Source organism: Fonsecaea multimorphosa (genome assembly GCF_000836435.1).
Source record: "Fonsecaea multimorphosa CBS 102226 unplaced genomic scaffold supercont1.2, whole genome shotgun sequence".
Classification (NCBI taxonomy): Eukaryota; Fungi; Ascomycota; class Eurotiomycetes; order Chaetothyriales; family Herpotrichiellaceae; genus Fonsecaea; species Fonsecaea multimorphosa.
In genome coordinates, this window is record NW_015971636.1 from 1,959,462 (window position 1) to 1,971,355 (window position 11,894).

At 53.7% G+C, this 11,894-nt stretch overlaps 5 protein-coding genes across 5 annotated transcripts; 2 read left to right on the forward strand and 3 right to left on the reverse strand.

The window, feature by feature from the left end:
- Positions 1–283: 283 nt before the first annotated feature.
- Z520_01651 (uncharacterized protein) lies at positions 284–3,119 on the forward strand (the record flags this gene model as incomplete). The annotated part of the gene is made up of 5 exons (XM_016772167.1): positions 284–347; positions 403–717; positions 773–1,636; positions 1,721–2,276; positions 2,339–3,119. The coding sequence occupies 5 exons, from the start codon at positions 284–286 to the stop codon at positions 3,117–3,119; spliced, it is 2,580 nt and encodes an 859-aa protein (XP_016637306.1).
- A 473-nt stretch (positions 3,120–3,592) lies between these two features.
- On the reverse strand, positions 3,593–5,296 carry Z520_01652 (uncharacterized protein; the record flags this gene model as incomplete). The annotated part of the gene is made up of 2 exons (XM_016772168.1): positions 3,593–4,884; positions 4,969–5,296. The coding sequence occupies 2 exons, from the start codon at positions 5,294–5,296 to the stop codon at positions 3,593–3,595; spliced, it is 1,620 nt and encodes a 539-aa protein (XP_016637307.1).
- Positions 5,297–5,780: 484 nt separating this feature from the next.
- On the reverse strand, positions 5,781–7,005 carry Z520_01653 (uncharacterized protein; the record flags this gene model as incomplete). The annotated part of the gene is made up of 2 exons (XM_016772169.1): positions 5,781–6,869; positions 6,943–7,005. 2 exons carry the CDS (start codon positions 7,003–7,005, stop codon positions 5,781–5,783), a joined length of 1,152 nt encoding a protein of 383 aa, XP_016637308.1.
- A 790-nt stretch (positions 7,006–7,795) lies between these two features.
- Z520_01654 (uncharacterized protein) lies at positions 7,796–10,038 on the reverse strand (the record flags this gene model as incomplete). Its single annotated transcript, XM_016772170.1, has 2 exons — positions 7,796–9,771; positions 9,831–10,038. 2 exons carry the CDS (start codon positions 10,036–10,038, stop codon positions 7,796–7,798), a joined length of 2,184 nt encoding a protein of 727 aa, XP_016637309.1.
- A 1,281-nt stretch (positions 10,039–11,319) lies between these two features.
- Positions 11,320–11,742, forward strand: Z520_01655 (uncharacterized protein; the record flags this gene model as incomplete). Its single annotated transcript, XM_016772171.1, has 2 exons — positions 11,320–11,667; positions 11,722–11,742. 2 exons carry the CDS (start codon positions 11,320–11,322, stop codon positions 11,740–11,742), a joined length of 369 nt encoding a protein of 122 aa, XP_016637310.1.
- Positions 11,743–11,894: the final 152 nt, after the last annotated feature.

Sequence of the window (11,894 nt, forward strand, 5' to 3'; positions counted from 1 at the left end):
TGGCCCACTCAACTCACCACCTTCCACAGCCCCGTCTCCCCAATTTCGCCAGCATACTGCACAAGTCCCCGAGGCAGCCGCTTCATATTGACGGACTGGGGGAGGAAGATAGGTAGAAGAATGGTGTCATCGGCAACTCTCTGGCGGGTTTATGATTCACTCCAAGTACTCGTTGTTTGGCCTCTCATGGATCGCTTTCTTTCCACATGAAATTGTAGCCCATTAGAGGGGCCGACATTTCCTTGCCTCGCCCTTCCGACACCAGGGTCTTCATTCATCCAACATGTTCCAGATTAACCTCACAGTTGGAGAAGTTGCGGGTCTTATTTCAGGGTGTATCTCACTGCGTAAGGCTCGCTACCCCTGATAACTACCATTCCTCCCCGCCTGACAACAAAACAGTACATATTGTGATCCCCCTGTTATTTGCTTTTGTGCTTGTCGGCATCGTCCGTGACCGCTCCTTCGATGCCGTCACATGGTCCTCGATCAGCCATCTCCTGCAGAGTTCCTGGTGGCCATTACTCTTGCAGAGCGATGGCGCGGCGGGGAACTTCATGGGCAAAATGGTGCGCTGGCGTGTCTTTGGCGTCTCGTTGCTCGTGACTCTGGCGACCATCTGCCTGGTCGTCGCAAACTTCCTCACCCCAAAGCCGCTCTTGGAGAAGATCAATCCATCTAGCGGTCTACATGACGTCGAGTTCTTTTCTGTCACAGGTGTGTTGAATCGCATACATTCCCTGTTGCACGTCAAAGCTAATACCAATGACAGACCCGTCCTACTACGGGATGGCCACACTGGAGCTACAGGGCGTGAACCGGCGGTGCGGCTGGCAGAAGTGGATGGACTGCCCGCATTCCATCTACGATGACCCGGCGGTAAGAAACCAATACGTCGACCACACGGTGATCAACTCGACGATTCCCGACGTCACTCGAGAAGTCTTCACCAGCGGGACCAAGATCGGGACCGTGGCCAATCTTCTGGACATCGAGTTCCGGGCCTACAACCTGGTCAACAACGTGTATGTGGATAACAACGCCACCCGGGCCGTGGGCCGCCTGGAGGTGCTCCCGTCCATGATCCTCAACCAGGGATATCATCTGGTCAACGGCTTGATCATCGACGCGTACAACGGAGGTATCGGCATCCGCAACCACACGGTGCCCGGCGGTCTCGAACTGGGCGCGACGTGGACCGAGGATATTCTCTGGGTTATCCCGGAGACGCGGTGCACCAACACGAACCTTTCCCTGCACTTCTCGGTCAACGGCAACGCCTCCAGCTCCGGGTCCGGCGACGACGGCTACCTGCGCGACGACGGCGGCTTCTCCGACATCAGCCCCCAAATCCCCTTACCGGCCTGGAACGACGGCAACACGTGGAAGGACGTGGGCTCCACGCCGCAGCTCAAGCGCAGCGCCGACATTCTGGCGTGGTGGAACAACCAGTTCGTGGCCCAGGCCCTCAACCTCACGGACTCGGAAAAGGGAGCGATCTACAGGGGTCAATTGAACACCTTTGGCTATCTCAGCGAGCCCGGCGCCATCAAGATCAGCAGCATGGACGGCATGTTCTTGGATGATATATATTACAAGGAGCAGACGACGTTGGAGTCGGAGTTTGAAAATTACGGTACGCGTTCTCCACATACTGTTATACAAATTTGATATGAGTAGGAGAGCGGATATCTGCTGACACGCCTTCTCTTGACTACAGGCACTCGATGCAGCGGCTACTACGACGACGACCCGAGCGTGGACGGCAAGGCCTTCATGCAGTGCGGATACCTGTACAGCATCCCGCAGCCGGAGAACGTCGACCAGGGACAATCGTGGCGCCCCGACCCAGGATCCCCCTGGCAGCAAAACCTGTACACCTGCGCCAGCTCCGTCGCCGCGACGGTCAAGCAGGTGACGTTCAGCACCAACGGCAGCACATCGCTCGAGGCGCTGCAGGTGATTGACGTGCAGGAGAAAGCCTACAACTCCTCTGACCTGCCGCTGTGGGGCGTCGAGAAAGTCGACCCATCCACGTACAAGATCTGGGACGTGTACAAGTTCTGGGGCCTGATCGACGAGTCCCTCGCGGACCACCCGGACGTCGTCGCCCAGCGCGCCGCAAAGATTTATTTACCCGCCGCCGTCCGCGGCACTACTTTGGGCATCCACATGTACGACTCGTTCGCGGCTGGCGGAGTCTTCACAGCCGCGTGGAACAGTATTTACTCGTACGCGGCGGCGTTGAGTGATGTCAATGAGAATGCTATACCAAAGTAAGTCCTACACTCTATACCGTAGGGGACATCATAACTAACCTCTCGGTTCCTCACAACAGCTACAGCGGCAAATCCAACTACGGCCTCACCCTCAAATGGCGCGATCTCATGTCCCGGTCCGCCGGCAGCGCCGGTCCCGAGACGCTGATGAACCTGATCTGGACGGACCTAATCAGCTTCGCCATCGTCGGCACACGGACGGGCTTCGAGGGCATGGGAACCATGTCGACGCTCACAAAACGCGACTCCCAAAGCCAGGTCGGTCTCCGACCTGCGCACAAGTACGAGCGATCCATCGCGTACGGGGACCTGCGCTACGCGATCCCGGCGTTCATCGTCGGCGCCATCTTCCTGCTCACTTTGGTGGTTTCGCTGGGCATGTGCTGCTTCCAGCCACGCATGTGGAGAGCCCTGGCGCACTACACGCGCCAGACGAGTATGGGCAGGGCGGTCACGCAGACGATGCTGAAGGGTGGGCCTGATGAGATTAGCGCCGACGCGAGCACGAAGCACTGGGCCAAGCAGGCTAGGTATATCATCTTGCCGGTCCCGCCGTCGCCTAGCGGCTCGTCGAGGAGGTCGCGGGACGAGCACAAGACTATAGGTATTGCTACGCCTTCGGGGAGTCCCAGCATCATCGACGAGGCGGATTTGAGCCGTTTGGCGAGAATACGGGCAACGCTTAAGCCGGGGTTCGCGACTAGCAGGTCTCTGAACGACTATGGCAGCCAGCGCAGCCAGATCTCGTACACGGCCATGGTCGACAACCCGGCTCATGGCAACCGGGGGCCTTCTTGGAGGGGCTACGAAGGCGAGTCCCTCGAGAGGCTGAGAGATTAGACGACGGAGAAAAAGAGGTAGGGATTACCGGTCCCGAATGTAACGACTTATGAGGCTTTTGGAGGTGGGTTTGCGCAAGGTGTTTTAGGTCAGGAGCTGCTGTAGGATTGAACCTGGCCTGTCTGATGCATTTTACGCAATGGGTAAAGGGGTGTTTTGGAATAGTAATATGTACATGTAATGGACGGAGGAAGAATCTGAGAAAGACCATATTATCCGTTCGAAATTTCGTGGGCACAATATCCTGATACCTCCCGTCCTGAACGAGCTTGATTTTGCCACCAGAAATGTTGGGTATCAAGCGCATTAAGATTCGAGAAATCATCAATGAACACCAAAACTGCCAACGGAACCGCAGGCTTTGGGTAGCGGACTTCCAGGGCATCTCAATCAAGGAGATCAAGAAACCATTCCATCTGTTGCCTTATTTCCGTCGATAGGAGCCCGTTCTAATGAAGTACTAGAGATATATATCAGAAACTCGACCTCCGAGTCTTCTTGTAGAGTGGCTGCTCCCCATCGTCACCAAGTCCAGATTTATTCAATTCGAGCCGTACTCGATCCACCGGCGAGGTCGAGGACTCCCTTGCTCTTTTCTTTCCCAAGGCTGGTTGCTTGAGAGATGGGACTTTCCGGTGCTGAGAGCTCTCTAGTCCCTTGAAGGCCACGATGTCGGCTTCAGCAAAGAGGGAGTGTTCGGAGTCTTCAGCGACCCGCGCGAGGCTCTGTGGTACTTCTAGGAACGAGTAGGAATCGGCGCCGTCAACTATCTCCAGGCTGGATGTCCGGAGCTCCGTTAGACGCTCTTGCACGAATTCCTGAGGGTCCTGCAAAATCTCATGGCTGGGTTCGAATCCCCAACCATTGGAATCGCTCAGACATTCTCCGTAAACGTAGACTAAGTCGGCCTCAGTCACCACCGTCCGAATGCCATGCAACAAGAACAACTTGACAATCTCCAGACAAGCCGCGTAGTCAAGTTCCTCGATGAACTGTATAGACTGTAGAAAGTACGCCCAAAGAGGGATGTGGTATTCCCCATCAACAAAAATGCTGTCTGGACTGGCGCCAAGTCTCAGGAGATCGCTCAGAATGTCGAGATCCGGCAGCGTCAATTCATCATTACCGTCACCATGGCTTTTGGATGCTCTAAGAGCGTAGAAAAGCAACGGCCTGCCCTCTTTCTCTTGAATTGCTGTCGTCGTTAGTCGTGCCTTGACATACGGCTTCCAGCCGAGCTGTATGGCTAGTGAGACGGCATTGCTCCGGTACTCAAGCCAATGCCGCAAGGCGTTACCGATATGGCGGAACGAGCCGAATTCCCACCGTTCGCCGTCACTTAGTACTTCGCCATGCTCATCGAACAGTTCCACCACCTTTTCAAACAGCACAAACGCCATGCGCTCTTCGACTTGTCGGTCCATGATTCGTAGTAGAAAATCGTCCACAGCATCAGAGAAATTGGTCAAACTAAACCATTGATCATCACTGACGAAGGTTCTTACACTGATAGCCATGAGGTTGCATTGGAACATGTAGGCATCGAAGGGTCCCCCAGTGTGTTTGTGAAGCAGACGTCTTCCAGCAGGACCAGCAAAGTAATCTCTTACTGTTCTGTGCAGGAACTCGATTTTCGTTGCAGGGCGCAACTTGATGAGATCACCCTCACAGTCCTCCTCATCGGCGGTCGGGTCGATCTCCAACAGGCCCATACCTCTGCTCATCAATGTTCGCTCTAGCTTTTCGAGGAAAGATCGGCCATCTTCTGGATGAAGGATATCGAGGTCATATATGTGTTTGTATATCTTCATACGAAGGATTGAAGGATCCTAAGCGGCCGTCCACTCACCACTGCTCCACAGGCTGTGAGGCCTATTGAAGCCCAACTGATTCAGAATAGCTGTCAACTCTCGAGACAATCTCAAGCATTCGAGATTTGCGCGACGCAAAGCACGGGCGGGTCCTGGGTGCAGCAGCTGAGAGGCGCCGGACTCCATTGACCTCTGGAGGCGGGCACTGGAGACCGACAGACGCTGCGCACAATCTTGCAATGTCTGAAAGTTACTGTTACCACCACCGTGCGAGTATTCAATCGTTTTGCGGAGCAAGTCAACCCCCAGCTGGACAAACTGAAGGGCGTTGCCCGCTGCCGCGAACGTCGTAAGCGGATCGACCATCTCGACAGTTGCAGCCAACGATGGTAGAAAAGATACTTTGTGACGGAGAGATTCGTCCTGTGTAGACTGAGCGTAATGTTGATTGCGCAGTTCGACAATATCAGGCTGCCGGAAAATATCAGACTGACGGAGAGAGCGCCTTGGCTAAATGATGTGTTGGCGAAGGGCGAAGCTGTCCAATTGCAAGTTCAAACCACCCAAGCCACCATTGGGGCGGTGTAACATGGGCTGAGGCAGTTCAAACGCCTTCAAACCGAGAGCAGTTCCGTCCTCCTACCCCGAAATGAGTGGGCAATAACCTGATCCGGGCAAGGCGTATTTTACTTTGGAAGGACTTCTCCATTGCCGCAAGGCGTGTCAGCCCAAGGTGGACCACAATGCTGCGATATATGTATACATGTCCGATGTCACATTGCAAGCTATTCCTTGACGGCGTGACCTTCGGAGAAAGGGACGGCATCAATGGCTGCGAAATTGACCGGAATCACCTCCACCATTTCTTTCCCCAGCCACCTTTTCTAGGCCCCCAGTCTTTCCATCGTACATCCTCAATGTCGTCAACGCTCAGATAGTCCACTCCTTCCCTCACCAGCACTCTCCACAGGTAGTCTCTCAGTCCGATGGGCCAAGCGGGAATACCCCAATATCGGACCTTCAGGCCCTTGGCGTGGGCCGAACGGATCTGGCGTCGGATTTTGTCGAGTTGAGACTGCGTGAGGGAGGAGTGAAAGGGATGGCCGATCGAGTGCCGGAAGGACGTAGAAGCATAATATGAGTTGTAGGGAGAGTAGATAGTTGCCGGATCAGCTGGTGGTTGAGAAAGTGGGTCTATCGAGGGTGTGGTGTCGTCCACACGGGTGTTTAGCGCCGTTGATGGAAAAGACCGTGGAGGTGTTCCTGGTAAGGGAGCCAGATCGTGAAGGGGTGCATCGTAAAAAACGTCTCTATATGTTGAGTTCTGAATGACACGACTGAATGGTGCATGGCCAGATACGACAACAGTCAGAGGTCCGTTGACCAAGTCAGATCCGTTAAAATGAGTGAGGTACATTCGGTCGCGAAAGGGTTCGAGCAGGGCATGAAACCGATTCCACACCTCTTCCGGCTTATTCTTGAAGTCCACCAGCAAAACAAGGGACTGCTTAGGTTTGGTGTCAAAGACGCCGATGCGTTGGGTGTTATGCAGGGCGCCCGGACCCAGAAGATCAGGAGCAATATTTCTGTGATCGAGAATCTGCTTCAGAGGATCCAAATAGAGATTCTCTAGCGTCCTATTTCTTCGGATGCCTGATGCAGTGTGTGCCACGTATAGTTCATTGCCGAACAGCCATATGTCAGCCTCAACGCCTGTGCATCCCACATGGATCGCGCTGTATAGTGGTTCTCGTCGCCAGTAATCGTTGTGGGAGTGACACATGAAAGGCTGTACATCTGCCGTGAGTACATCGAGATCGCTGTGCCATATCGTAGCCGGGTTGTTCGGTGACAGGAAGTTGTCTCTGAACGGACCGGAGATGAGGTCGAGTTCGTCAGGGAAGACGGCCTCCAAAATGCCACATATGAAGACTATGCACTGGAGAAGGCCTCTATTCAATCGTTAATATTTGCGTCCACAGTGCGAGAATTAAATAGGAGCTCCCGCTTACAGGGTCATCAAGGCGGCCTTGACCAGAGCCAGTATCCTCGAAAATACTCGAGATCGCACCCATCTTCTCCTGTGTCTGTTCGCTGTTGTTGGGCCTTTTGTCCTCGAATGGGGGTTGACAACAGCTGAGAAGGTTCCTGCGCCCGAGGGATCTGCCAAACGGCGTAGATAATATCTTCTGCCCCTTTCCGTCTTCCCTGACTCACTTTCTGTAAGTGGGTCGTCATCGTCTTCATAGGTCCACGATGGAGGGCGCTTCTGCAGCAATGTGCCGAGCTCGATGTCGGTCTTGTCGCTTTTAGTCTGCCAGCCACTGCCGACGGGTGAGTGAAAGCTCCTGCCAGGGCGGAGGAACCTATTGTCGCGGGTTGCAGCCATATTGCTCTGGAAGACGGCAAACAGCAGCAGATATCATAGCTTCTGGATCTGACTCTGTCCCGTCAGTCAAAGGTCCGTGAGATGGGACTGTTGGACACGGTTGCTAACGGCGATGCAGGTGTTGAGTTAAATGGTCAGGCAGCAACCAAACAAGAAGAACCAAATACCCCGAACTACGCCGATATACACCGTCTCATCACCATGGCCAGGTGATTCGAAGTCGTTTCAAGAGATTCTCATCAGCGCCGGTCGAGAATCAAAGACGCGAAGAGCCAATCAGCATCGTTGGATGACAGCATCTGCCAAGAGAAAACGCGTCATCCATTGAGACGCGACAGCCTCGTCCATCAGGCTGTCGCAAGGCTGTATTAGGCCATCATCCATTAAGATAATCATCTGGATCACTTTCAAAAGCACAGTGCAACACAAGCCAAGTTCTGTACTGCCACAATAAAGCCTGCTCTCACTCATCTCACTCACAGAGCCACCTGGACGCCTTCCCTCATCGTCTCTAGCGTCCTCTTTCCAATCCCCTTCAACTTGGCCAGGTCAGCCCAGTTTCTGACAAAGACCTCCCCAACTCCGTCACTCTCTTGCTCATTGAGGTATTCCACAATTCCCTCTGCACGCTTTGCGCCAAGCCCGTTTAATGTCTTGATCTTCGCGATATCCCGAGTGTTGATGACTTTTAGTAGGTATTGTGTTCGAGGCGTCAAGGCACCTGATGGGACCTGTTGTGCGAGGGGATCCGGTGATGATGCTCTTGCTCTGCGTTTCTGTTGCTTGGCCTGTTTCTTCGGGCGCTGCCGATAAGAGGCTTCGTCTTCGTCACTGTCGTGGTACGCTGATCCCTCGTTATCTTCGTCCTGGTAGCTTTCATCACCCTCGTCATTGCCATGGGAAATCTTCGTGCTGGCAAATTCGCTTGGCAGAGTCGACCTCTCCTCTGATTCTGCCGCTGTATCGCTTGGCTCCTTCTTCGCGGCGAGTTTCTCCCTCAGCCGCTCAATCTTGCCTTTCAACTTCTCGTTGTCCGGGAAGTATGGCCTGGCCAGCTCATACATCTTCAGCGCGCTCCCATATTCCCCGCGGGCTTGATGCTGCTTGGCCATAAACAGGTAACTTAGCCCTTCTGCCCTTTCGCCATCCTGCCCTTCCAGCCTCTTCTCAATACTGTCTAGCCGCCGCTGGACTTCTTCAGATATGGCCTTTTGTGGAGCTGGATCGGGTCCATTGAGAGCCCGGGCCGCAAGAATCTCGGTGACCTTCTTCTCAACTAGGGTTTCGATGGAGGATTTGTCCATGCCCAGAGGTTGACATTCTGGGGCGCGCCGGATGAAGCTGGGTGTGGGACGCGAGATCTTAGGAGGGCGAGTAGATGCCAGGAATGATGCATCAGCTGTGCGTTTCAGCGGAGACGACTTCTGTGGGATGACTTTCGCATTAATGGACGCTTTGTTTTTGTCCGAGTAGACAGCAAAGGCCTTTGGCGGTTTCTCATTTTTCGTGTTTGCGTCCCGATTGGCCGTGAGGTTCACATTGACTACATTGGTCAGAGGCCGAAGTGGTTGTCGCTGCATTGTCGGGCCGCCCACTGGTGCACCAGGCACCTGTCGCGGAGGACCTTTGAAGATGGGCTCATTCTCCACCTCCCGGACCTCGATCTTCTTGGTCCGGTTTGCAAAATTCAGGGAGCTGAGTGTGTCGAGATGGTAGGCCTTGACAGGCGCAAGATTGAGGATCATGACTGTGAAGCCATTGTTTTGGCCTAGCGAAAGGATTCTCGTCATCTTCGACTCGCGATATGGGATACGCTGCTGTTTCTTGCTGATGGCCTCCACGCACTGAGCCAGAACAAATAATGACTTGTTGATGCTCGCAGACTCGACCATTCTGTCCTTCCCATTACCCGTTCTTCTATTGTCTTCGGAGCCCGCCAGATCGATTGCCGAAGCGGTGCTAACTCTTGTCTCCGTCGGAGTGCTGATGGTCACTTTGACGCACAGAATGGCATGCGATCGTGATGAATGAGCGTTAAGCTTCGTGGCGCCGGTGCTTCGATTAGCATTGGCCTTGTCATATAACATCTCGAAGTCCTTCAAAGAGGCGCAGGGCATCTCGGTCAAGCCAACGACAACGGTCTTTCCTCCTTCAGCTTCTCTGATGGGAAGTCCAGTAGCGGTTCGCTTCTCAGGCGCCTCGAAAAGATCAAAGACACGGTCGTTGTAAATCTCATAGTAGCTCATGGACACTTCGACAGTTGTTTCTCCATTACTGCTCTTTTCTATCGCCCGACTCTTTCTGTAGATGCTGCTGAGCAATCTCGGGATCATTCCTCGGTCAGCAAGTGACTTTCCACCACGCATTGTATGGGTCTTTCCCGTCCCCGTGGAGCCATAGGCGAAGATGGTGACATCGTATCCGAGGAAGAGATGTTTGACCGTGGGTGCGACTGCGGGCGCAGATGTCAGTAGGCGACTACAGTTCTCGCGACCGGACCAAAAAACTCACCTTCGGCATCGAATATCTCTTGCTGCGTGGCATGTTGCTCGTAGACGCTGTTGAACTGGAAGCTGTATTCTTCGGCAAAGTTCTTGGGGTTGGGTATCTTGACAATTGTCGGCTTTCCATCGGGGCCGTTGTGGCTGGTCACGATCTGGTCCCTTTCGATTTCGGTCTTGAGAAGAGGTCGAACGCGGGCGACGACTCGGACACTCATCTTGAGCTCTGCAAATTATGATTGTTGGACGATGAGTTTGTCGGTTTACGAATACAAGGTCATGGCGGCAGCTGGATTGAAGCGTGCCCTACTACTACTACTAACTCACAGGTACTTTTTGGCTGGTTGCGGGGGCAACACTGCAGCCTCGTCGGACCCACCATATCAACACATACTCAAACACGGGGGCATATTCATAGTTCACACTGAAAATACATTCTTCTGCCAGACTCGAGAAGCTCGGGAAGATCAAGCCCCTCACAAGCGCTGCAGCATGCCTGAAGACAGAAGGAGAGTCCCACCAAAAGGTGCTTTTATTCTCAAGCGGGAGGGTTCTATGGCTATCCAAGCCGCCCACATCATGTTGGCTACTAGGTACTTTGGTAGGTACAAGTGTTGCAATTATATTGAGTCTGACCTGAATGAGATCTCATGTTTGCAGAGATTGTTGAGGCTGTCAATCCGTCTCGTCGCTTAGTTGTGTCCCACGGGGTCTCGTTAGATGTTCGACGGCTATCCGTAGCGTTAGGCAATCCAACGTGCCGAGAGAAACGGGTTACAGGGGAGTATCAGTACATTATTGTAAGCCTGGTGAGCTTAGTGAGCCTACCGACCGACGACCCTAGGCACGCTCACAGGCTGCCCTCGCCTGTGGACAGAGACAAGACTGATGTCTGACGGATCCTGCCCGCAGCGAGGATGCTCTCATAGGCGACACCGTTTTCCCCAACACACACCGGGTAAACTTCCGGGCCGTTGTAAAGGCACCTGGGTAAATCCCCGATAGATGCGATGAAGCGTTTGTAGAATAAACGGTAGATATTCTTTCAGACTCGACCAACCGCTGCAACCGAAAGCAGCTGCCCGACATCCATCTTCACAGATAGGAATAGCTTGAGTGCACGAGGGGCATATCAGTCCATGCCAGGTGGTTTTCCCGCTTGTGAGGATGTGGAGATTCGTCCGCGCTCCCACCCCGGAAGCACATGCTAAACTGGTGCGCGGAGGATGGCCTGTTGTTTGGTTCAAGGGCTGACTAGGCTGACAGACCAGCCTACCGAGTACTCGTACGGGTGCATGTACTTGATCAGAAACCCCCGCGGCCCCAAAACAATAAACAACACCTTGACAGTACCGTGGGAGATCGGTGCTCGTCGAGCATCTTGACCTGTGTCACACACACTCACATACACAGCGCATTGTGAGATTTCCATTACAAAGGCTTGCGCAAACCTTGGCTTCACCCTGGCGCCCCTCTTCGGCTTTGATCTTCAACCCTCGATGGATAGTTTTCAGGTCTACAAGCCCGGCGCCTCGGCTCTGACGAAACGGCAACAGGCCATCCTCGCCATACCCACCACCTACCTGGGCCTCAATTCTGGACCAAAACCAGGCACGGTCGCTGCCATCGTGCTTGGGTCAGTCGGCGGGTTTCTTCTTATCATCTACCTCATTTGGGCCGCGCTCAACTACGGGAATGTGTTCGGTTTCAATAGGCGAGGTGTCGTCGAGGAGGAAGTCATTCGTCGGCGCCGGCCACGGGGAACTGTTGTCGAGGAGACCATAGAGGTGGATAGAAGGAGTTCGGCACGGCGACGAGGAACATCGTCGATGCGAGAAGTGGAAGAAGTAGGCTTTGCGACTCAACTATCCTTCTCGAGCTGCTAACTAAGAGTGCAATAGGATGTCACTGTTGAAGAGTAAACGACAGGAATCTGTTTATCTTGACCAGGTCTTTTTTACAGTACAGAACTCAGAGGACAACCTGGGCGGTCACCAACTTGTCGATTATCAGAGTGCCCGAATTATAGGAGGAATATGCTACGGCCATCACCAGCGGATCAGCGCCATACTTG